Source organism: Alexandromys fortis, unplaced genomic scaffold (genome assembly GCF_014885135.2).
Source record: "Alexandromys fortis isolate MF-2015 unplaced genomic scaffold, M_Fortis_MF-2015_v1.1 scaffold_342, whole genome shotgun sequence".
NCBI classification, from domain to species: Eukaryota; Metazoa; Chordata; class Mammalia; order Rodentia; family Cricetidae; genus Alexandromys; species Alexandromys fortis.
Window position 1 is genome coordinate 111,443 of NW_026068210.1, and position 24,132 is coordinate 135,574.

General features: G+C 49.8%; 1 protein-coding gene across 2 annotated transcripts in view; it reads right to left on the minus strand.

Annotated features, from left to right (window-relative positions):
- Abcc8 (ATP binding cassette subfamily C member 8) overlaps window positions 1–24,132 on the minus strand; it is a 69,135-nt gene that overhangs the window by 23,049 nt on the left and 21,954 nt on the right. For both annotated transcript variants that reach the window (XM_050130270.1, XM_050130269.1), the window contains exons 8-16: window positions 21,769–21,924; window positions 19,163–19,297; window positions 18,743–18,905; window positions 9,623–9,663; window positions 8,062–8,207; window positions 6,980–7,085; window positions 6,728–6,844; window positions 6,301–6,376; window positions 5,666–5,771 (exon numbers count right to left, since the gene is read on the minus strand). In XM_050130270.1, the coding sequence (XP_049986227.1) occupies window positions 5,666–5,771; window positions 6,301–6,376; window positions 6,728–6,844; window positions 6,980–7,085; window positions 8,062–8,207; window positions 9,623–9,663; window positions 18,743–18,905; window positions 19,163–19,297; window positions 21,769–21,924 (1,046 nt within the window). The remainder of the gene's footprint in view (window positions 1–5,665; window positions 5,772–6,300; window positions 6,377–6,727; window positions 6,845–6,979; window positions 7,086–8,061; window positions 8,208–9,622; window positions 9,664–18,742; window positions 18,906–19,162; window positions 19,298–21,768; window positions 21,925–24,132) is intronic.

A 24,132-nucleotide genomic window follows, 5' to 3' on the forward strand; every position in this document is an offset into this window, starting at 1 on the left:
TATATCTTAAGCTAAAAAGCAAAGAACAGTATGTTAGGCAAGCATGCTTTCTTACTGAATGCTGAAGTGTGTTCATGTGTTTTATATGTACTTGCTCATACAGCCATGTTGGCATATGCAGTTAGAGGCCAGAGGTCCACACAGAGTGACTTCCACCTTGGTTTTTGAGACAGGACTCCCATGAGCTGGAGCTCACTGGAGCAGCTAGCATGGCTGTCCAGCAAATGCTGGGAACCACACGTCAGCCTGCAGGTGCTGGATGGTAAAGCACCAGCCTCCGATTGCCCGGCAAGTTCTTCACCGTTTTCTCTCACGGGTACTCTGCTTCCCTTGCCTGCATTTTGCACGCTATGATGCCTCAAGGCACAGATCCTGCCATGCAGGGCTCACATTCTGAAGCATGAATCAGACAGACTGACAGAAGTCAGAAAGTTACAGGATCTCAGAGGAAAGTAGGAGGAACCAAAGTATTAGAGAATTTTGAGGAAGATGATACACAAACATACAAAATGAATATAAAAGTATAAATATAAAATGTTCCCTGCCGGCTCATGTGGTGGGCACTGGTTCCCCTTTGGTCTTACTGTTTTGGGAGGTTGAAGAAGCTGGGACCTACCTGAAGGAAGCAGGTCACTAGGGTGGGACCCCGTGGCTATCTTAATCCTGCCTTCTTCACCCTCCCCTGCTTCCTGCCAGTCAGGAAGCTGCTTCCTCTTTCACCCTTCCCCAGCTGCCATGCTGTTATGGCTCACTGGAATCCACTGAGCTGAAGGCTATGGATTATGTTTATGTGTTTTAAAGGCAGAGTCTCACTCACCATAAGTGCCTGGCTGACCTGGAACTTGCTGTGTAAACTCAGACTCACAGAGATCCGCAGGGCTGTACCCATTGGCCCAAATAATTTGTTTACCACCCTTAAATTATTTTCTCTGGATTCTGATTATGGGGATGCAGAGTAACCAACAGCACCAGCATTCATTCAAGGTCCCAGGAACAGATGAGAAGGGGACAGGAGGAAACTGAGGTGGGATGAGGTCAGGACTCACAGAGCCTCCAAAGTCCACTGTTCCTCCCTCCTGCAGGCCTGTGACTGCCCTGAAGCATTACCTCCCACCCATTGTCCCCTGCACAGTTAGTGCCAAGGCCAGATCTCTGAGACGGAGAAGACAGGGTAGTTTTCATTGCTTTACAGGAGGAAACTGAGTTCCAAGAAGGCAGCGTCACCTGCCCAAGGTCATGAAGCGAGGGAGTGGCGCAGTGAGGACTAAAGACACCACCTGGTTCCCAAGCCTGCCTCAAGGAGACCTAGGAGCACCTGAGCCCCCAGTCCCTCCTCAACACACTTGGGTACAACTGAGGGCAGGAGTCAGGCAACTTTGAGTCAAACACCACAAATCAACAGGCAGACTCTGAGAAAGGTCCAGAGCTAGGAGGGCCCCTACTGGGCATAGCCACACACATTGACAGGTCACATGTGGGCATCTCAGCGGGTGGTAGGGAAAAGGTGGCAGGGAGTCCTGGAAAAACAGATTTGTACTTCTTCATGGGGTGGGAACTTCTCCCCACCCTGTGCTTTCCTAAGGCCTACTTCCTGATGACTTTTTGGGGACATTACAAGTCACGCTAGGGACTAATGGCCTTACTTTTCACTTCCTGGGAAACAAATTATACCTGAGTGCATCTGCTAATATTGACTTTTTATTAACATGTTTTCTTCTTAGATATTACACGGGGAGTTTGCAAATTCCCAGGTTGACATTCGTTGGGCCAGGAAACCAGGAAGAGGCTGAGGACTCAGGAGAGGGAATGTGTGGGAGTCACATGGCTCGGAGACCCAGAACCAAGGTTTGCTCAGGACAGCTCTCCAGCTTTGATGTGTCTCAGCTGATGGAGTCTCAGTGTCCATTCCAGGGCTCCTTCCACAGAGCTCTATCTACCTGGAGTTCTTAGAGGGCAAAGGCCAGACTTCCATCCCCTAGATTTACACAGAGAAGGGCCCCAGATCTGCACTGGGCACTGGGGAACAGCATGGAACATTAAGGGGCCCAAAGTCACACAGACAGGTCACCACACAGTGAAAGGTGCAGTCAAGAGCCTGGCTCCATCCCAAAGTGGATGAAGAAGCTTGGAGTTCCCATCAGGAACATGAGCAACTTGAACAAAGGCTTGTGGGAGAGAGACACAGTCCCAAGCAGTCTCTGGCTCATTCATTTGTAAATGAATTCATTTACTAAAGTGACTATGGATTTGGAGAGAAAAAGAAAACGTGGTTCTTGTCTCCAGGGAGCTCACTATGGTTTCTCCTGGGAGACGGGCAGGGGTGCAGTGCGGGAAATTTGTTCTTGGCAAGGAGGTACATGGCTGAATAATGTTTATCATAATATTTATAGGGCTCTCTCTACATGCTAGGCTAATCCTCTCATCAACCCCATGGGTTAAAAGGGGAAACTGGTACAGAACACTTATGGAATTTTCCAAAACACAAAGATCAAATCTGAACTCAGGCAGCTTGGCCCAGAGCATCTGCTCCCGGCTGCTCGGCCATACTTAGCTCATTTGGTCCTTGCAGGAATAAGTGAACAGTTGTACCAACAACCATCTCCCCAGAGTGTTCTCTACACCGCCCCTCCCTAATCTCCCAGCTTCCTGCCTTGTGCCCCCTGGAACTCTTTCTGGCTGCCTGGTCACCAGAGCTTGACCCTGGTATGGAAGAGTGTCCTGACATGGCCCTTGTCTCTGGCTGTAGGCATACACTATCAGGAGAGACCTCTAAGTCAAAAGCTATTTTGTTCTTGGCTCACTTTGCAAGTGCAACATCTCTCTGAAGACCTGAAGGTCCAACATCTTGAGTTCGGGTATCCTCCCAGGAATGATAGGCACCGAACACACAGTTCCCATTCTTAGCTCATTGCTCTGATAAAGGAGTCCAGATGGGTACCAGGCTATTGCAGGACAAATTGCAGAAGTCAACAGTCAGTTGTTTAGTCTCCCCCCTCCCCCAACATTATAATGAACTCCTAACTGACCTCCTCTCCGGTCCCTTCCCCCACTCCCTCATCCTTTATCAGAAGCAGGCACTTCTACAGTCTTTTAGCTCAGTGTTATTTCTCATGCCTGGTATATCTAATCTATGTCAGGTCCCTCCCTCCCTCCCTCCCTCCCTCCCTCCCTCCCTCTCATCACTGCATCCTACACAGTGCTCCAGGCACCCAGAGCCACGCTCTTCACGGTCAGCCAGCCTCTGCCTGTGCAGAAGCCTCACTTGGGATACCTTCTTCTCCCACCCTACCTTTTCCGTTAGAGGAGCCCACACTCATCCTCAAGGGGTTCCCCCTGGACTACAGGGTTCCTTGTACTCTGGGTGCTCTGCTGCCCTGCTGCCACACTGATTCTCTCACCTTCTGTTGCAAACAGACCCAAATCTTAACTAGCATTGCATTCCTGTTGCTGGGCACAGGGCCTGGCATCACAGGTGAGATCAATAGATTGATGTATTGGTGTGGAGAAGCCAGAGTTTGAATTGAGTCAGGAATGGGTTCTAAGAGCCGCCTAGGGATAGCTACAGGTCAGCCTATTATGACCTCAGTCTTCCTCCGTGCCTCAAATGAGTCCGTCCACTGAGGAAGGTGGGGTTTGATGTGTATAAAGCCCAAGGATTCAAGTAGTGGCTCTGTGAAGAGCGTGTGCCTGGATTCGTGCGTGAGAGAGAGAGAGAGAGAGAGAGAGAGAGAGAGAGAGAGAGAGAGAGAGAGAGAGAGGAGAAAGCGCAAAGAGGCTGATAACGTTCAGGTCATCAGATGAGATGTTACTTCTTCCTACACCCTCACGCCCTTTCGCAATCAGTGAAAGCTCAGGTGCCCACTTGGATGTAGACTCTACTTCAGTCATGACAAGAACTGGGTGACTTGTTTCACTTGAGTTTCTTATCTGTTGGATGGGGAGAACAGCATCTGCCTCTCAGGGTGAGGGAACTGACAGAGACAATGAAGAAGATCCTGGCTAGTGCCTGGCACATGGGAGATACCCAGCCTTAGTCACCATGGAGAGGCTTTTTGCATCCCCCTGAAGGGACAGAAGCAGCAGCCAGACCCTAACACTGGAGCATCTTGGAGGAGGGGTACAGTCAGCAGATTCCTGGGGTAGCATCTGCCACCTCTGGTGTCCAGAGGAGCTGGCTGTAATGGTATGTGGGGCGGAATAGAGAGAGGAAGAGGAGGCAGCAGACAGGTTCAGAAACATTTTGGCTTTAGAGCTGTGTGGGACACGGGCCAGAGAACCCCAGGGGCAGCTCCAGGTGTGAACTCTGCAATTCCTTCTAGAAAAGGTTTTCCCTGGGGAGAAACTGGACCTATATGGCCCCCAACATGTGATTTAGAGAATAATTCCCTGGCAACAGGATCCAGGGCACTCTATCCTGAAGCAATGGCCAAGCCTCAAGTCATTCTCTGAGGTATATGCCAACAGAAAGCGACCCAAACCCTCTGAACCTCAGCTGCTGCCATGAAGTGGACGACTTTGGTGAGATTGTGCTTGCTAAGGGCCTGGTCCACAGCACGGACCCAGCAAACACTGACTTCCTTCAGCTCAGTTCACTGAGGCTCTCCTGTCTTCCTGTCGCAGACGCTCAGCTAACAGGCAAGGGCTCCTCACCCAAAGCCTCGAGGAGTTGTTGTTACCAAAGCCAGCACAGTGAGCTCTCATGAGTCCCAGGGCTTCCCAGGGAACCGCTGAGGGATCTCTCAGTGGGACGGAGACAGGGACGCTTCTGCTCCCTAATAGGATCCAATCCCCGTGGGAATTCAAGGCTTATATGATGTTTGGGGAACCCAAAGGGAACCTGCTAGGCCATGGCCACAGCAGGGAGAGAGATTCAGGGAGTTTGGAAAAGAGGCAGTGGATATGAAGTCTGTATTGACGTCTGAAGTCCTTGTGCAGCTCCCTGCTCAGGCTTATCAAAACCTGGCATCTCGGGTAATTTCCTTTAAAAAATGACCCACAGGACAAACTGGCTCTCCTGCTAAATTGACTGCTTCCCTGATTAAGAGTTGTGAGCCCAAGTTGGGGGACTGGGGCAACTCTTTGCCTTGGCAATGGTAGAGCACAGGGCCAGGCTTTGCAGGGTGGCTGCAGCTGTCTCCTGCTGCGGGTCTGAACACTTCTCCAGCCTGCTCATATCTCAGCGTCCCTGCCTGTTAGATTCCACTCGATAGCCACTGTTCATCAGCTGATCTCACCGCCTTCTGGAAGCAGGTGGATATAAATAATAGAGTCATGAAGGACTCTGCCCAAGGTTCAGACTCTTTAATTAAGATAGTGATCTTTGGAAACAGTGTTTCTCTGGGCTACTCTGGGCCCTCCACACACACCCAGAATGGCCCAGTTAGTTTTGCTGATGAAAAGCCCGAAACCAAAGTTGTTGGGGAGGAAATATAAAATTTAAGAGTTGTATTAATTACAGCAAACACAGCTCTTATCTATAAAATGAGAATTGGTACTACCACTCTGCTGGTTATAAGGATCAAGGAAATCATTCGTGCATAGAATTGTGCAAAATCCTGGCACACGGCACAGCCAGGGCTGACGGGCCAGAGTGACGACACCATGAGGAAAAGAAGAGCATTTCCTAAGTGCCCACCCGCGCGGAGGCGAGAAAAGCCAACCGTACCTGTTCCAGAAGACGGCCCCCGACACCTTCTGCATCTCCCCCAGGGTGGCGAGGAGGAGCGAGGACTTGCCACAGCCCACCTGCCCCACAATCATGGTCAGCTGGCCTGTGTGAATGAAGGGCAGCAGATGGGAGAGGAGCGGGGTGGAGTCTCAACAATGTCACCCAGAGAATTGATGGGCAGGTGCTCTCAGCCCTGGGCCCCTCGTCGCCTCCCCTGCCTGGAAGAGCTAAGCAGCCCTCTTCTCCTGAGTTTTTCCTTCTGAAGCTTACAGCCTTCTCTAGCAGGCCAGATTCTTCCTGCACTTCCCTGCAGGGCTTCCTGATAGTTCATCTCCTTGTAGTCTCTCCAAAGTGCCAGTCTGGCTCCCACCTAGGACCCTCTGCCCCAGGCTGATAAGAACATGCCCTTTTTCAGAACCTTCAGGTCCATACATCCTCCTAGACTACTCAAGCCTGATGCCTGGCAGTGGATGGTTTAACAGTTGTCTGTTTCTGTCTATGGGCACCTAGAGGGCATAGAATTCAGACCCCGCTAGGCAGCAGTGGGCAGGTACTTAGCAAATATGGATTTTGTTTTTCCTCTCTGTTTGGGACATGGGGGGGTACGTCTGGAGGAGTGAGCTGGGCCATACCTCGGGGGATACGGATGGTAATGTTGGACAGAGTGGGGATTCCATCAGGGGTCCAGGTGAAGAAGCCTCCGATGATCTTCATCGTCCATCCCCCATGGAACAGAAGAAACAGAAGGCAATAGGGTTTCTGGTTATGGAGTGTTCCTTCTCTCCCCTCCCCGTGAAAGTCAATGGATACTATGTCTAACCCTTTCAGGCTTCCTTGGGCAAGACAGGACGGGATTAAGCCCTGTCTCAGGTACCCTCGTGGGTGTGAGGAGTGAGTTCCCCTGATGAGTGGAGTGGAAATGTCCTTGGCTTCAGTATTCCTCTCAGCAGGCAGGGAGGCTTTGGATGGAGGACCCAGAACCCAGGCTCTTGGTCTTGTGCTGTTAAGCTTCTCTTGGAAGATGGTGGGTGTGTGGTGAATTCAGGGTTGAGGACTCACCTGGACACAGTAGTTGTCAGCATCCCCATCCATGCTGGGGGTCAGCCTCTGCAGTGGGCCCAAGAGGTCCCGAACCTCTTCCCGGGCTGGGCGCTTGCGGTTCACAACCTTGAGGGGCTGTGAATGGTTAGGAGGTGAGGACCCCTGGGCTGGACCCCTTCTAAGGGAATGTGAGAGTCCAGTGCAGTTGGGCCTAAGTTTCAGGACTTGGATAAAACTGTTGGGAGCAGCACGGGGAGGCTGGGTACTCACCACTGCCTGGTACTTGCCGGCTTGGCCTTGGGGTGCAGGCTCTCGAGGGGCACACTGCTCTTCATGGATCTCTGCACTGGACAGGAACTCACTCAATTTTTGCACGCTGAAGGGGAAGTGAAGAGATACCCTTCACCCCTGCCCAGGGCAGAGGAGGGAGAGGAAGTGTGAGCTGAGAAAACAGCTCTCAGTGGGTGCCTGGTCCTAAATGTGCCCCTACAAAGACCATGCTGCAGGGGAGCTGAGCAGTGGGCAACTCCAAGGGACTGAGTAACCGATGTTACCAGGATTTACTTATTGGTTATGTGTGGTAGGGTTGGGGAAGCACACGGGCTATGACAGCTTTAGGGAGTGGGTCTCTCCTGCCCTGTGAGTCCTGGGGGCTTAACTCAGGGCACCAGGTTTTACCCACTAGGTCATCTTAACACCCCTCCACCAGCTGCCTGTTAATATTCTTATTATTGCATTGTTTTGTTTTGAGGCAAGGTCTTATATAGCCCAGGTTAACCCCACACTTACTAGTACGGCTTTGAATTCCTGATCCTCCTGCCTCTACTTCCCAAGTTCTGGGGTTACATGTGTGCACCAGCACATTCAAGCTCACACACACACACACACACACCAGTGATGGGGACTGAAACCAGGCTTTGCCTATACTAGGTAAACACGCTACCATCAAGCTAACACTCCACAGCCCCTAAGACATTTTTTTTTCAAGGTTGACCTATAGTAGTCTAGATTTGAAGTATCTTTGTTTAGTTTGGGTTAGTTTAATGTCAAAGACAAGACAATTAGTTGGATGATAAGGCTGCAGGTTGGCTGGTGTTGGGTTTTTCTAGTTAAACCATTCAAATTAAGGTTGGCTAGTGTTACTATTAGTTGGGGTTAAAACCAGTTATTCACCACGGCTAGTGTCTGGAGAGCATGTACTGTATGCCAGACGCCATGATAATTGATAATTGCTATGTTAGGATCATAGAGTCTTTTCCCGTAACAGCTGCTCAATAGAATCCTGGATGACAAGGAGGTGTGTCCTGTGACGGACAGCTTCGGGGATGTCCTTGCCTGGATCCTTCTCTCACCTCACTAGGGCTTTGACAGTGGACCGAACCACACTAGACAGCAGGAACAGTGGTGTTACCAGGATGTGGAAGAGAGAGAGGGAGGCAAAGGCCACTGAGGGTGAGAAGTCCGACTCTTTGAAGAAGCTGACGTGGCCCACGAAGGTCTGTGGATAAAGGCACAGGAAGGATAGGTGACTGGGGTGTGTATCCTGGAAAGGAAGCTCAAGAGAGGACAGGGACTGTGAGGAAGCTTTCAGTTACAGTCATCTTCTTCAGCAGCTCATGGAAACGTCCCCAGCAAACTCAGGACTCGTGTTAGGGGTGGGGCTGTTCCCTCTGGCACCACCCCTCTGAGCCAGGAATAAGCAGGGAGGAGCCCTGGGGTTGGATCTGTTCCTGTTTCACTTAGAATTCTGGCTGCTAGTTTCCCTAGTCCTCAGTTTGGTAAAAGCACAAAAATAGTTGCTACAAAACTGTCGCCTCCTGGGTCTGTCCCTGGCTACCTGACCGGATCTGTAGCACAGTTCCCAGAGTGCAGGCCAGGAATCAGCTCAATAAATCACATTGAAAATTAATTCCCAACCAGGCCTGACAGCCTGTGCACTCTGAGCTGCTCAGGGAAGCCAGCTTCAGGGGAAGTATCGATATCTTTCTTAAAAAAAAAAAAAAAAGAAGAAACAAAACGAAAACCAGTTCAAACATGGAGGGGAGGGGAGGGGAGGGGAGGGGAGGGGAGGAGAGGTGGCGTGTGGGTACCAGGGATCTGGGGCTATGCTGTAGGGCATGTGACCTGACTCCACAGCTAAGCTTAGGCACAGCTTCCATCAAAGATGCCCAGGAGAAAACACATCATGCCAGCCCACAATAAGGGAGCCGTGTGTGGCTTGTTCCTACATCTAAAAAGGCAGGTTACACGACTGTGTGTGCAACATGGTTCTATTTCTGTAGAAGTGACATATCGTCTGCTTAAAAGGACGAGAAGAAACACCCTGAAGGTGCTGAGGAGGGGTGGAGTTTGCCTCCAATTTTACTCTTTTTCCAAACCTTCTCGTCATTTCCACAGCAGATACGTTGCATCTTGTAAGAGTTTGCAGTTAACAAATAGCCATTTTAAAATTCTACAAACATCACCCCCTCTCTTTTTCCTTCTCCTCCTCCCTCTTTTTGAGACAGAGTCTTGTGTAGCCCAGGCTAGCCTTGAACCTACTATGTAACCAAGAGTGACTGAACTGAACTCCTGCCTCTGTCTCCCACATGCTGGGAGTACAGATGTGCCACCATGCCCAGTTTACGTGGTGCTGGCTTGGAGTCCAGAGCTTCGTGTATCCCAGACGAGCACTCTACCCACTGAGCAACATCCCCAGCCCTATTATCTAATTCCATTCCAGTAAGTATTATGTCTCGTATCCCCCAAGACCTGAGACAGAGGCCCTGTCTGTGTGGAGTGAGAGGGAATCCATCTATGTTCACCCCCTACCCCGGACACAACTTTGGGGATCCCTGTGCAAAAGAGTGGGACCTGGAGGGTTCTCCGCCTGCCCTCTCCCCAGCCCCGTGCAGAAGAGAAGGGTCCACTTACGATCAGGACGGCAGCAATAGGGATGGCTGTGTTCATGAAGACTGTAAAGGAAGCACAAGGTGAGGTTGGGGAGGAAGGAGGTGAAAACAAGAAGGTGGCTGGGATGGCGGGGGTAGAGATATGGGTCAAGGCCCAGCTTGCTGGGTTCGTCTAGAGGGACGGCACTGGCAGTTCCTTCCCTTGCTTCTTCCTAGGGCTTCTTGTCCCCTTACCCCAGCCCTTGCTTCTGTCCTGTGAAGAAGTAGTGGAGGAAGTCTCCTGGAAGGGCTAGCACATGGCTGCAAGGCTGAGTGGTAAGCAGCTGTGTCTTAGGAGGCCCCAAAAGCTGCTCCTTCCTCTACCTGGACCCCCTGCATATCCCTGTGTGGAACAGAAGCTTTCTTGTCTGCTTTGGGAGGGATTGCAAACTCCTTCCGACTAAGGGGCTGGAGGCTGAGAGCATAAACCAGGTCTTCCTTAGATCTAAGGCTCAGACTCCATGCTCAGGTGGGATAGCTGATATCTGGAATAGAGGCACCTTCCTCATTCTGTTAGAATTACTTCAGGGGCTGGTGAGGTAGCTTAGTGGGTAACAGCACTTGCCACCAACTCTGCGTGCCCAAGTTCAATCCCTGAAGCCCACAATGTAGAAAGAGAATAGATTCCCACGTTTGTCCTCTTGCCTCCACATGTATGCCCTTGGCATGTTTGTGTGCATGTGTATGTGTGAGCACACACACACATAAACTAAATAAATTTAAAGTTCGGCCTCAAGGTCTCATCCACTTTTCTCCCATTCTCTCAGAAAAGCCCAGCGAGGAAAAGGTTGGTTCTACAATCACTCAGATTAAAGTTCAGAGACCAGGAGGCAGGGCCTGCAGCCAAAGGCTTGGCCATTGTACATGGCCCTGTCTGCTAAATAGCAAAGTCTCCAAAACTCTGAAGTCCAGAGGCTGCCTGGCTGTCCCGCTACAGCAGGAACGTTCATGCAGCAGCTAGTTCCCACAGAGGTGCAGCCACTGCTGCAGAGAATCCACCCTGGAGGAAGGGCATTGCACGGTCCTTGCACTTAAAGCCCCCTCCCCCAGAAGGAGACCAGCACTGTTCTCCCAGAAAGGCCCTGGTGTGATGAGAACAAGTTCCTGGGGGTGTTATCAAGCATCTTTTTGAGGAGTTTCTAATCTGAAAGGGGAGATGGCCACACCCTATACGGGGAAGACCCTGGGCAGTGCTAACCTTCCTGTGAGATTCAAAGGCATTTCTTCAGTACCAGTACTAATGATGGCCATGTTTCAGCTGCCCTTCCTGACAAAGGCAGGATTGCTCCCCAGAGGTACCCACACAACGCTGCCACCTGTTTTATGGGTTTTCTGGGGTTGTAGAAACATTACTGGTTATATCCGTGGTATGAGGGCCTGGGATAAGCTATAGCATAATCAGCATCCGCCGGGGAGAAATTGGCAAAAGAGGAAAACACACACCTGCCAGTCCTGGACCACATAGCTGCAAGCCTGGAGTAGCCCCACTCCTGCCCCTCTCAAGATAAAAGACTAATGTGGAGGACTTAGTGAAAGAAGCACCTTCCAGCCACTGCCCTAATCCAAGAGACCTCTGTCTGATGCTGGGCTCTCCTCGCGGCATCAGGGCAGGCCGGGATTTGGATTGGGGGTTGATAACAGCCTGCGAAGCAAGCAATCTAGCTCCATGTGGCTAGAGCGACCGAGAAGTCCCTACCTTCTGATCCTATAATCCAGCTCCTGGGCATTTATCCTGAATAATCACTCAAGAGAAAGGAAGGCTATCAGCAAGATGGTGCCAGCCCCAGCGCCATCACTGTGAACACAGCTCCAGCTGTGGCAACAAGCCACCCAGAATGGGGCAGGCTGGAAACCTCCAGCAGGAGGGGCCACTTTAGTAAGTGATGGTGTACACCTCTGGGGGACACTTGGCAGGCAGAAAGTGTGTGATAATGGCTATTTTATTCTAATGCATGTTTCCCATGGCCATGATTTTTAAAATATGTATATTTTTCTGTTTTATTGTCTTTATTTTTAGAGATGCCTGAACTCCTTTGAGGAATGAGACAAGCTATATATAAATTAAAAATGAACATTTCAGAGCTGATGCAGCAATGTGGAGCCTGCTTGTGACAGAATTAATTTCTGCACTGTGCTGGCTGTTGCAGGAGAGGCAGAAGGATGAGAATGTGATTTTCTGGCTTGCTCACCCTCCCCTGGAAGGATGTCTGCTGCTAGAGGTCCCAAGTCCTGTCTGGTGTGGGAGCTAGGGGAGTGGGATCATCGGCTGCTGAGTTTCAAATGTCCCTCAGAAGAACACCCCATCACCATGAGGGGATGTGGCCACCTTGGGGATGTCACTGCTGCAGACTGGGGGCTTGGGACTGTGGCCCTGTACCTCTCTGCGTACGGCAGATAATGGTGGGGCAGGGGGGAGGGGTGAACAGACAGTGGGATAGTAATTATTCCTGTGCCTCCATGCCAGTCCAGAGAGGGAAAAATAATTTATGTTGGGGCATCGGACCCCAACATCATGGTGTTTATTAAGGGAGCAAAAAGCAAACTAAAACTCTGTGTGTGTGTATGGGTATATGCATTGAGTGTATTTTGTGTTTAAGTGTGTGTGAGAATATATGTATGTGTGAGTACACTGTGTGAATGTATTTATGTGTTTGTGTGTATGTATGCGTGTTTGAGTATGTGTGTGTGTATGTGTGTGAAAGAGTGTGTGTATGTATGCGTGTTTGAGTATGTGTGTATGTGTGGTTTGTGACTTTTCCGGAACTTCCCATCTCCACCTTCCAAACACTAGAATTGCAGGTGTGTTTCACTACACCTAGGTAATGAGCATGAGATTAATTTCATGTGCCCAGTCCTAAAAAGCCACTATAAAGGTGAAGCCCATGTGCAGTGGTACACAGATGTGAGTATTTTACAAAGATCCCTCACTCAGTTCAATAATTATTGTTTAGCAATCTTTGTCCTAAGCCCACTCTGTGCTAGCTTTCCCCGCTCCCACTGCAAAGAAGATAACAAACCCACCCAAACCAGAGCAGATCCAGTCCTTGGCTTCCCTGGCTTTGTCCAAGCGATGCTTCTTAGCCTTGTGGGCACCAGCCTGGCACTGTATACCAGAAGCTTTTCATTTTCTACGTTGCCATAAATATTTTAAGAGTCACATGCCAGGGAGGCACAGCGGCCATTTGTGCCCTGGTTAACTCCAGCTTTGCCTCCTGTGGAGGGAGGACAGAGGACGGGCACTCAGCTCGGTCCTAGCTGCAAGCTGTGCTGGGAGGAAGGAAAATGTATTTTGAAGTGGATGAGAGCTATTTTCCATTTACTCTGATGTGAGCAGAGTCAGCAGAGTGGAGAGGAAGGCAGAGCAGGAGGCCCAGCAGGACTGATGTCTGCTCTCCTGGCTCCTCCTCAGTCAACCTCGCTGCTCAACCTGACAGGATGCACATAAGTGACCCTCAGCGGCCACACTGATTGGCAGAAGGAAGGGCAGGTAACGAAGGAGAGGAGCTGGAGAAAGAAGAGGACCAGGAGATGGGTGTGATGGGCACATCTGGAACCCCAGCACCGGAAGGTAAAAACAAGAGGGTCAGGGCTCATGACCATCCTCAGCCACATTGCGAGTTCCAGGTCAGTTGTTAGAAATGGTCTCAGAAAGACAAAGATATAAACAAAAGCAAAACAAACGACCCAGGGCTTCCATTGAGGAGACCACAGAGAGACAAGACAGTTAAGACAGGCAGCCTGTGGAGTGTGGAGAACAGCTATGCTATGCCCTGCGGACACTTGTCCCCAGCCCTCCACAGGGTTGGGCTGACCCAGCTGAGACTGTTGCATTGCCTGAGACTGAGCACAGAGCTCTGACAGAGATGGCAATCACATCTTCAGTCTTCCTAAGCTCCTTCCATGGCTCCCTGCCCCAGGAGCCAGCCTAGTGGCCTGACACACGACACATGTTCTGTGAGTTCGTCTAGTTCTACTAAAGGAAGTCTGAGGTGGAATCCACCAGCCTTTTCCCCACCTTGAGGCCTTTGTGCCTGGATGCTCCTGCCTCAACCAGGCAACTCAAGCTTATCCTGGGAACCACTTCGGGCTTCCCCCCAACAGGTGTTCTCCGACACTCACCACCTCTAAGACGAGGTTGAGCACATTCGTAACTTTTGTGGGCGTTCAGAGTGTCCCCTTCTCTTCTTACCAATCACTGCACTGCTGCACAGTGGCCTCCCCGGTAGACTACAGAAACATCTGGCTAGGACTCGTGTGCCTTCTCACCAGTGCCAAACACAGGGTCTGGCACATAGGAGACAGTTCTCAGTCAGTCAGTCAGCCAATAAGTGCTTGAAAGAAATACAGGCACAGGCCAGGTGAGTAACACAGAAGACGGACATCTGGAACAGACCCTGTGGTCCTGACACATGCAGGGCCACCGATGACAGTCACAGTCCGTGTCCCCTAAGACTGTGTGAGCCGCGCCCACACCTTCTTCACCCAGGGTTTCAGCAAAGCTCAGCAGAGAGGTGGTGGCACTTTGGCTGGCTGACTGGCAGGACAAAGGTCTCCTTGTCACTCCTCTGAGACACTGGGGAGGTAGAAGTTCCCAGGCCTCTTTTAGCCCCTCCTCCACTGGCTGTCCAAGACACCAGAACTCTTGGTGACCCCGTCTATAAAACCATCACAAAATGTCAGGAGGAATCACGTCTGTCCCAAAGCCTACCCGCAGGGTGTGTATACGACCAAACTGGAAACTCATCCAGCACACCCAGGTTGGGCCCCATGGGAACACAACGCCAGGAAGCGTTCACGTTGCCAGGAACCCATGGCTGGCGCCAAGGGCGAAAATACGAGATTCCCATTAGCTCAACCTAATGACCTGTGACTTGATCCCTGGAAACAGAAGCAGGGAGTCCAGGAAGGTGACAGCAAGATCCCACCTGAAGCACGAAGCATGTGCCTGCAGCTAGGAGGGGTCCCCACCCGACTCTCCCTCTCAGAAGAGACACCCCAGCAAGGACAGACACGCCAAGCAAACAGCGCTGGGCTTTTGGTGTTCGCTGAAGGACAGGAGCTGCACCCAAGCCTCAGACAGCTATGCTTCATACCCTTACATAGCCGCCTCTCCATTCCCAGCCACTGTCCTATACTGAGACAGACTGTGTGTGTGCAGGCCAGAGGCCAACCTCAAGTGTCATGCCTCGGGTCTCTCCATGGGACCTGGGCTTGCTGATGAGGCCCAACTGGCTGGCCAGTTGCCCCGGGGAATTTCGGGCCTCCCTCCGTAGCACCGGACTTACAAGCAAGGCCCCCACTTGCTGTTTCCCATGTGAGTGTTGTGGCTCAAACTCGGGTCCCCATGCTTGTGTGGCAAGTCCCTTACTAATGCTCTACACCCCAGCCTCCACGTGAGAGAGAACCTGCCTCAGCTGTCTTTGTGTCCTTTTCTTTTCTAACATTCTCATGCACAGCCCACAGACCATAGCTCACAATGACTTCTTATATATTTCTGAATGCCTAGAGACTATCTCCAAAGAGTTTAACACGAGCAGTGATAATGAGGTGGGTACATTAAAGAACTGGCTTGATGTATGCACATTCTGAACATACATCAAAGCCCTCTCATAAATATGTCTCTCATAAATATGGACAACTATTTTATGTAAATCAAAATTTAAAGATAAAATGCCCAGAGAGATGGAAAGCCTAGCGGCCCTGAAAGCTGCTATTTGCTGCATCCGGATCTTGCAAGATAAGCCTTGGCTTTGGGACTCAAGGTCAGCAGGATTTGGGGAAAGGACGAGAAGGAGCAAGGGCATCTGGAGCCAAGCAGGAGCCTGCACAGAGACCTGTACCTATCTACGAGGCCTGAAGGGACAAGCAGAGCGACACAGACTGGTCCCTGAAGGGACGAGAGGAGGCAGCGTTGTTATTATTCTAATTACCCATGTATATGGGCTACTATGTGATAACTCATGCGTGCATGGTGACAGTTAAGGCAGAGCTGCCAGTATCACTGGGAAAAGGTGTCTCCTAGCTATGGGGAAAAGCTCCCATACCAATCTCATTCCTCAGTACCAATTTCCTTCTCACTCACCAGGCTGTACTCAGGGTAGAGCTATGATAATAAACTAGCCCATAATGGGAAGGCAGGTAGCCAACAGAGACAAGGTGGAGTGGGCCCGGGTCTGGGACACTGGCTTCTCTTCATGGTCTGTTCTAATGCCTGCATCTCACGGAGTGCCTAGTACCTGCTCTGAGAATCAGAGTCAGAGGAGGGAGATGAGGGAAGAAGACCAGGAACCTGATCATACCCAGGGCTCTATTCTGAGACAACCGGGTCTTAAGCCTCCCTATGTAGACATATACGTCATTCATGGTAGGTGACCAAGCCACTGCTACCTGGACCAAACTCTATAGCTAGACCTGGAGGGGGTGGGGAGTACTGACTCTCTGGGATGCTCAGGGCTAAGCAGTCCTTGTTTGATGGTGGCTACCTGGCACCATCAAACCCTCCTTTAGGCAACACAAATGCCAGGACCACGGACCTGCTCTAAGAGTCTAAGTGACATTCCCACCATGTCCCCCATTACTGCCCCAACTCACCACTCCACAGAGCTTCTAAATCACTAATCTCTCTTCATCTTTAGCAATTTGATTAACCTGTTCACTGAACTGATTTGCTTCCTTGCTTGCTTCCTTTTTCTCTCTGGGGAGGAGCCCTTCTTACTGGTTGTTAATGTGGACAGGTCAGGGAAGCAGAGTGAGTCTGACAGAGGTTACATGTCTATATCCCAATAACAAATTGTGAAAGCAACCACTATGGAATAGGTTCAAGAAGAACGAATTATCATCCGCTCTGAATCAAACTTGGACCAATGCCCCATGATCATCTGACCTCCACGAGCCCTCCTTCTGGCCAGGAGACTGTACATGGAGTCAACTTCAGTAACTAAAATTTTAACTTCTAGAATGCTCTTTTAGGTTTCTTCCCAATAATCTCCTATGTTGTTCTGTTGCCTTTGCATCTTAAAAAAAACTCTTTAGTCATATAAAACATGCTAACCTCATTATCATTTGGATAATTTATTATTTCAAGGTATTGAAAGAAGAATTCTTCTGTCTGTCTGGCTATCTGGTGTTGTTTTGTTTTGTGACAAGGTTTCAAGTAGCCCAGGCTGGCCTTAAACTCACTGTGTAGCTGAGGACAACTTTGAAATCATGATCTTAATATCTTTACCTCCCAAGTTCTAAGATTACAGGTGTGGGTCACCATACCTGGCTCTCTTAATGTATTTTGTTGTTTTGTATTTGTGTATGGTGTGTGTGTGTGTGTGTGTGTGTGTGTGTGTGTGTGTGTGTGTGTGTGCTGGTGCTCTTGTACTTGAGTGCAGGCATACGCATGCCATGGTACATGTGTAGAGGTCACAGGACAATCTCCAATGTCAATTCTCAACTTCCACTTGTCTCTGATAGGGTCCCTTGCTTTGCTCTGCATATGGCAATCTATCAGGCTCCTGAGCTCAGGGATTCTCTGGTTGCAAACTCCCAACTCAACATGAGGGCACTGGGATTACAGACTGTATGCTTGTCACTCAAACTCGGGTCCTCACACTGGCACAGCAGGCAGTTCACCACTGAGCAGTCTCCATAGCCCTGTCTATGGGGACTATTGAAGCTGCTGATTCTCTCTGATGGGGAAGTTTCGCCTGTGGATTTTAACTTCTTTGTTATTAGTTAGCTTAGAGTTTGACAGGTTTTTTTTCCACTCTATTCTGAAAAGTGTTTTTCATATGTGTATCTCTCTAAACACAGAGGGTTTTATGCAGAGGGAAAGGCTAGCCTGGGCTTCTGCTCTGTACAGACAGCTAGCCCTTTCCTCTGCATACTCCCAAGAGATGATGGCTTCCTTGGGGCAGTGACAGCTCCTTCTGACTCTGAAAAAATTTAACGCTCGTAAGAATTGGAAACCTGCTTCGGAATATTATGATCACACTCTGAATCGAGAGTTTGTGTTTGCATTAATTAAATAAAATCAACCTTGGGTCAGGAGGCCGAGCCCGCAACTAGTTGACAGAAAGTAATCATAGAGTCAGAGGGAGTCTGGAGGATGGACAGAGGGATGCACAGGAAGTAGCAGAGAGGGACTTTGTGTGGCAGTCTTTTTTTGGTTTGGCAGAGCAGATGGATGCTCTCTTTCTGAGATGCCTTTGAAGGGGAAAGGTCAGTAGTTGCTCCACAATCTCTCTGAGCTAGCAGGTTTTCACCCCAGCCTCGGACTCCTGAGTCTTTATTGGTAAGAGGAACAACCAAGATTTAGTTAAAAACTGTATTTGGTGACAGTAGCGGGAGGCAGATGCAGCGGGATGTCGGAGTCCCGCCAGGCTGCTGCCCGAGAAGTGGGCAATAACTGCAAAGCCACAGCTGCTGGTTGGGTCAGCAGTAGCTTCAGATGTAGCTGCTGCGCTGGTGAAGACAACAGAAACTCTTGCTATTTGTTTGCTCTCTGCTGCCTGTCAAGACTGTAGCAGCTCCGTGAAGAGTGACCTCATGGTCCTTTCTCACTGGTGTGTCTTAGAGCTAGTGCAAATCCTCACACATTTGCACATGTGAATTAAACACTGATTTCTGGGCTGGAAAGAGGGCTTAATGGTTAAGAGCATGTACTGTTCTCAAAGAGGACCCCAGTTTGGTGCCTACCAGCCACAGCAGGTAAGCTACAACTGTCTGTAACTCCAACTTCAGGGAGATCCACACCTCTGGTTTCAAATGACACCTGCACTCATGTGCACAGACCCATACATATACTGACATAAGTAAAAACAGTATAAAAGAATTTTGGGATTTTTTTCTGATAGGTTTTCTCTGTGGACATCCTCAACCATGCTGTAAATCGCTCTATAGACCAGGCTGGCCTTGAACTTACAGCTGTCTGTCTGCCTCTGCCTCCTGAATCCTGGGATTAAAGGCATGCACCAGGAATATTTTTTTAAAGAACATTGATTTCTGGGAGTTTAGCCACCACAGTCAGCCAAGCAGCCTCTGGATTCTGTAACCTCCTACCCCAACCCCCGTCACCCAGGCCTGATGCCCTAGGCTCGCAGGCAGGTGCACTCACTGGAGATGGAGGTGTAGACAGCGAAGGCCCTGAGGCTGGTCATCTCCTTCTTGCGAGTCATCTCCACCCTTGAGCAGAAGATGTTCTCCCACGCATACAGCTTGAGAAGCTTGATGCCCCGGAGCATCTCATTGGTCTGCTTCAGCCTCTCATTGGAATATTCCTGGGGCAGGAGTGGTGGTGGTGTGTTAGAGGGATGCCTGTGTCCCTAGCTCAGCCAGGGAGAAGGTACCAAACCCATGTCCTCCCATCTGCCCAGCTCCTGTCCTACAAGCATGTTCCTGGCCAGCCTGTTACGAGCAGTTCATAGAAACTGAGGCTTGGACTGTGAGTGTGGGGAGGATATCCACTAAGATGAGGGCCAGGGAGGTAGGCACGGGGTAAGACAGAGATGGGAAATGTGTATCCTGGGGCACTCACCAAAGTGCTCCGTTGTGCCTGGGAGAGCTTGGTGGCCACAAAGTACTGGACAGGAGCCAGGAGAATGATGACAGCTGCTCCGATCAAGGCACTGACACCGAGGATGTAGTAGAGAAGGATCACACCCACAATGATCTGGAGAAGATGATGGGGGACGAACTCTGTGCCAGGGCTGCAGTGCCAGCAGGCACTGGCACCATCCCCACCATCCGCTTCGAGTGTGGCATGCCTCAGTGCCCCAGTTTTCAAACACCTTGGGGATGGAGTAGGGTGCAGGACCAGGTATGAGAAAGCAATATACTGGGTACACACACAGTTGAGGCTCTGAGCTGGTAACCAGGGGCATTTACCCAAAAGTTAGCTGAAGGACTGATTTCCTCACTAAGTCTGCTTTCCCAAGGAGGGTCTGAGAATTGGGTCGGCACCATTTATCCCATTTGCTGGGACTTATAGTTCACTCAAAGTAAGCTACCCACGAGTGAACGACAGAATTGCGGTATCCAAGCCAGGCGGAACTGCAGCACTGCACAGAAACTGAGAATGTGCCGTGCATCCGTGGTCCTGGTGGCTTGGCGGTATAGCTGGAGATGGCCTCCTGCCATCTTCTGATCCTCCTGCCTCCACCTACCTGGGTATCAGGATTACAGTATGCTAGGCAAGCATTCCACCGACTGACTGACTGTATCGCCACCCACCACCAACCCATTTTTTTTCCTAAAGGGGACTGAACAAAGGGCCTCTCACACACTAGGCAAGTGTTCTATCACTAACCAATGCCATCCAGACATGTTCTTCTGTTGACCCATGTTCCACTTGACCCATTTTTTTAAAAAAATTTTTTGAGACAAGGTCTCACTAAGTTACCTTTGTAGGCATCAGGTACCAAATCGCTCTTTAACCGGGTTAGCCTTCCACCCATAATCCCCTTAACGCAGTCTCCCAAGTAACTGGGACTAGTGTCTGTTGTTCTGAGAGTCTTGTGGCACAGCCCAGGCTTACCTGGGACTTGAGAGTGTCCTGTGCAGTCCCTCAGAAGCTGGGATTACAGGTATAAACCCCACACCTAAGCCTGGTGTCTCTCAATTTTTATTAAACCTGACAGGCTTTCTTTGAAATGAGAACTCACTCTGTTTCTAGCTCTATGTAAATGACTGCCTACGTATGGCATGACTATTCATGAAAATGGAAATCTCTCTTGCTACTCCCCCAACCCCCACCCCCAAAACTCCCGGATGCCCGTTTTCCAGGCTGTAGTCGAAGACAAGCACCTTTAACTGCATGGCTTACTATAGAAGGACAGATGTACTAGATGTACTGGCCTCCTTAGTTGAAAGAAGAGAGAAAAGTCTGCCTGGCTTGGTCCTACAGTCTGTCAGCCCTGTGCCAATCTGGCAGTTCTAGGGTGGAGTAGGCCGAGGAGCTACTCCTTCTATTAATCACAGAAAGTCTTCATTAGCAGGTAACAGAAGCTGTGAAATGACCCCATCACTGCCCTCCTCCCTGTATCTGACATTAAAAGCAGTGGGTAGAGGGCCATGATAAGAGATGAACCTCCTACTGGATAGTTCCACTGCCTACTTCCCTGGGATTCTGCCTGGCACAACCCTTCATTCTTACATGAGCTGTGCTTGCACGGGAGCATTCAAGATATCCTTCAGCCGTCAGGGTTGCACAGACTCCCAGAAACCTTCCAGGGTACCCAGGATTCTTTGTAGGGGCCTCCAGGTCACCAACTCCAGGGTCTCACTCAATAGCTCAGCTGGCCTAAAACTTGAGGCAATCCTCCTGCCTCAGTCTCCCAAGTGCTGGGACCTCAAGCATACACTAGCACTTCCTACCAGAATGTCATTTTCGGACAGGCCCAGAACCCCAAAAAGGGGGGGGGCTTTTCTTGCCACGAGGTTAAGATCATTTGTGTGTCAGGGTGGAGCTGGTGGCCAGGAACTAATGCAGGGCTTGCGCATGCTACACAAAAACCCTACCACTGAGTTACATCCCAGCCCTCATTTCTTGTGTGCTGGTCAGTTTTGTAAGCATGATGCCACAGTCTCTGATGAACTGAAAATGAAAATCAGTTGTGGGCCAGTATGTTTAGGTACTCAGGAGACTGAGTCGGGAAACGACATGAACTTAGGATCTTGGGGCTAGTCTGGGAAACAAAGCAAAACTCTGTTTCAAATAACTTCAATAGAATGGCCTTGCGCACACTCTGTAGCTGAGGATGACCCTGAGGTTCTGATCCGCCGGCCTCCTCCACCATCCCTGGTATATGTGGGGCAGTGGCTGAATCCAGGCACTCATACACCTAAGCAATCATGCTACCAACCAAGCTACACCAGAAACCCTACAATACGGCTTTCAGTACTTATAAAACCGTTCCTTGTATAACTGTCCTACGGGTCGTTTAAAGCTGGCTACACTTTCACTGTCCTAATGATACTACCTTCTATGATCATGAAACCAGTAGCTTACCACATGGATAGACCTCAGGAGATAGACAGGTGAATACAGAATGGACACAAATAGCTTCTGGTTTTGTGTCCTCCCTCCTCCCCTCCCCAATACCTATGTCTGCAACACAAGAGTTTCCCAGCACATTCTGATACCTGTACTGGCATAGCCCAGAGGTTTGGACATAAGAAGAAAAACCACATGAGTTGGTTTGTGTCGATGGCCACCAGGTTGCAGATCTGCCCGGCAGTCATTTCCCCCATGGACAGGTTGGAGGTGGACAGCTGCATGATTTTATTGTAAATCTTGGTCTAGAAAAGAGAGCAGAGGGCTTCATGTTTGTCACCGCCATCTCTGTCACCACTCCAGATCTGGGAAGGCCAGCGGCTTCTCCGACAGCCCTACAGAGCCCCCACGCCATAACTTTGCAATGACTGATACCATAGATCAAGCAAGTCGAGAGGCAGGAATTCAAGCCAAAGCAGCTACTTCTCCAGCAAGCGTGACCTCTCCCTTGAGGGACAAGACATAATTAGCTCCTAAATCTCAAAAGCAGGTCCTCGTATCTATTTATGTTCTTGATTTACTGGAGACCAGCGCAGAACACATTTCAGAGACATAAAAATGATCCTCGAGGAGCAGCCCATTTTAGTGGGGTCACCTCACCCTCAGGCCAAGTCATGCTGTCAGAGAACCATGGAACAAAGCAAGGGGCCAGCCTCAGCAGACCTGGGTCAGTCAGCCGCAGGGCAGTAGGGAGAGTAATGGTTGCCTCCAGGGCTCAGATCTGAAAGCTTTATGTGCTCGCTGTCAGCACCTTCCAGAAAGATCGGGTTTTCAGGCCACATGCTCTGGAAAAAGGAAGAATCCTGCCCTATCTTAAATGTCCACAGGGCGCCTGCTCTTGGGCACAATCGCAGCCACTCCTGCGGCAAAGCCTTAAATCGTCTTTCTGCTAAGCTTTTGTGCCTTTGTTTGTGGACCGGGTTTTCTGAAAGCACGAGTCTCTCCGATACAGCAGGGGAAGGCTGGAAATAATGACGGTGATATTTTAGGACAGATTCACGTACCTTCCATGTACTTTCTGGCTGTACACAATTAAACTTCAAAGGCTAACCAGTGACTACAGCATTATTAAGAATCGAACTCACAACCAACTGTACACGCTGGCATACACACGTGTGTGTATGCCTGTGTGTATGTGCGTGTGTGTATAACTTAAGAATTTTGCTTGGTAACTTACACACAGGTTCTCATAATGAGGACACATTTTCTGTAGGTAACTTTTTCGAAAACTCTTAAAGGAAAGAGGTCTTTTATTTCTTCTCTGCTTCCATAATAAATGTTATCATTTCCTCTTTGTGGCACATAAATAATTCTCTCTTATTAATGTGAAAGATTCAGCTAGATAAAAAAACAATTACAGGCTGATATATTAAAATCCCATTTGGGGGCTCTTTCAGCATAATTGGAAAACACTGGGCTGCTGTGATTTATGGCGCACAAAGAGAAAACAGATCTGATGACAAGGCTATCCAACCATAAAATTGGTTGTGGTGACATAAGCTGGCCTGTCCCTGGAGGACTGGAGCCAAGGCTGGGGACCAGAATTGAGGGAGTTTGGTGCTTCTTAGCTCTGAGCTCCAATGACCCTGAGAGGGTCTTGGGGTGTCATGGGTGTCCCCACCTTTCCTGCCTGCTGGTACTCTTGAGCACATACCGTTTCCTCCTGGAAGCTGCAGGAGCTGGACGGCATCATCTGCACATCCGCACCATCAAAGCGACTATCAACCGCAGCCCGTACTGCCCCAGTTTAAGTGGGCTTTCCTCCTCTGTTCAGCCCCTTTCAGGTGCTTCTGAATGACCCTCATGGGATCAGCCCATGTTCCCGGAAATGACCCCAACATCTAATCTCTCTATAACATAGCTTTGAAGGCAGTTTGGGATTTCATACAGCTCTGTGAAAACCATCAGGGATGGTAGAAGTGGCTACTTGGCCTCACTTCTTTGCACGATGAGAATTTCAAGACAGGGACACGTGGTCTCAAATGAGTGTATAGCTACTGCACTCCCCTGGACTGGTGTGGAATACTGACAAGCTTTTATCCTATGTGACCTGTTCCCACCCAGGATTCTCCATACAAGGACCTAGCTCAAGTCCTAATGGAAGCCTTGGGGCTTGGGATGGCTCTCATCAGTACTGTCCTTCATGGTGCTGAGTCCTTTCTGGCTTTGACCATCCTGCCAATCAATTCTAAAAAGCAGGACCAAGAGCTTAGACCTACACGTCACGAATTTCTCTTTGTGAACCCTACGTCTGAGAGTTCAAATGGACCTTAGATGTTTTGTTGATGTTATGATATGTTTGCATATCTGCATCCAAGCATGCTATCCCCTAGACCTCCAGAATTAGAGACGGATTCTGAGGCCACAGTCTCTACCCAGCAGGAGAGAACGTCACCATTGACTGGTGATGCCCCCACTTTTAAGGACTGGGAAGAGCCAAGAACTGAGCAGCT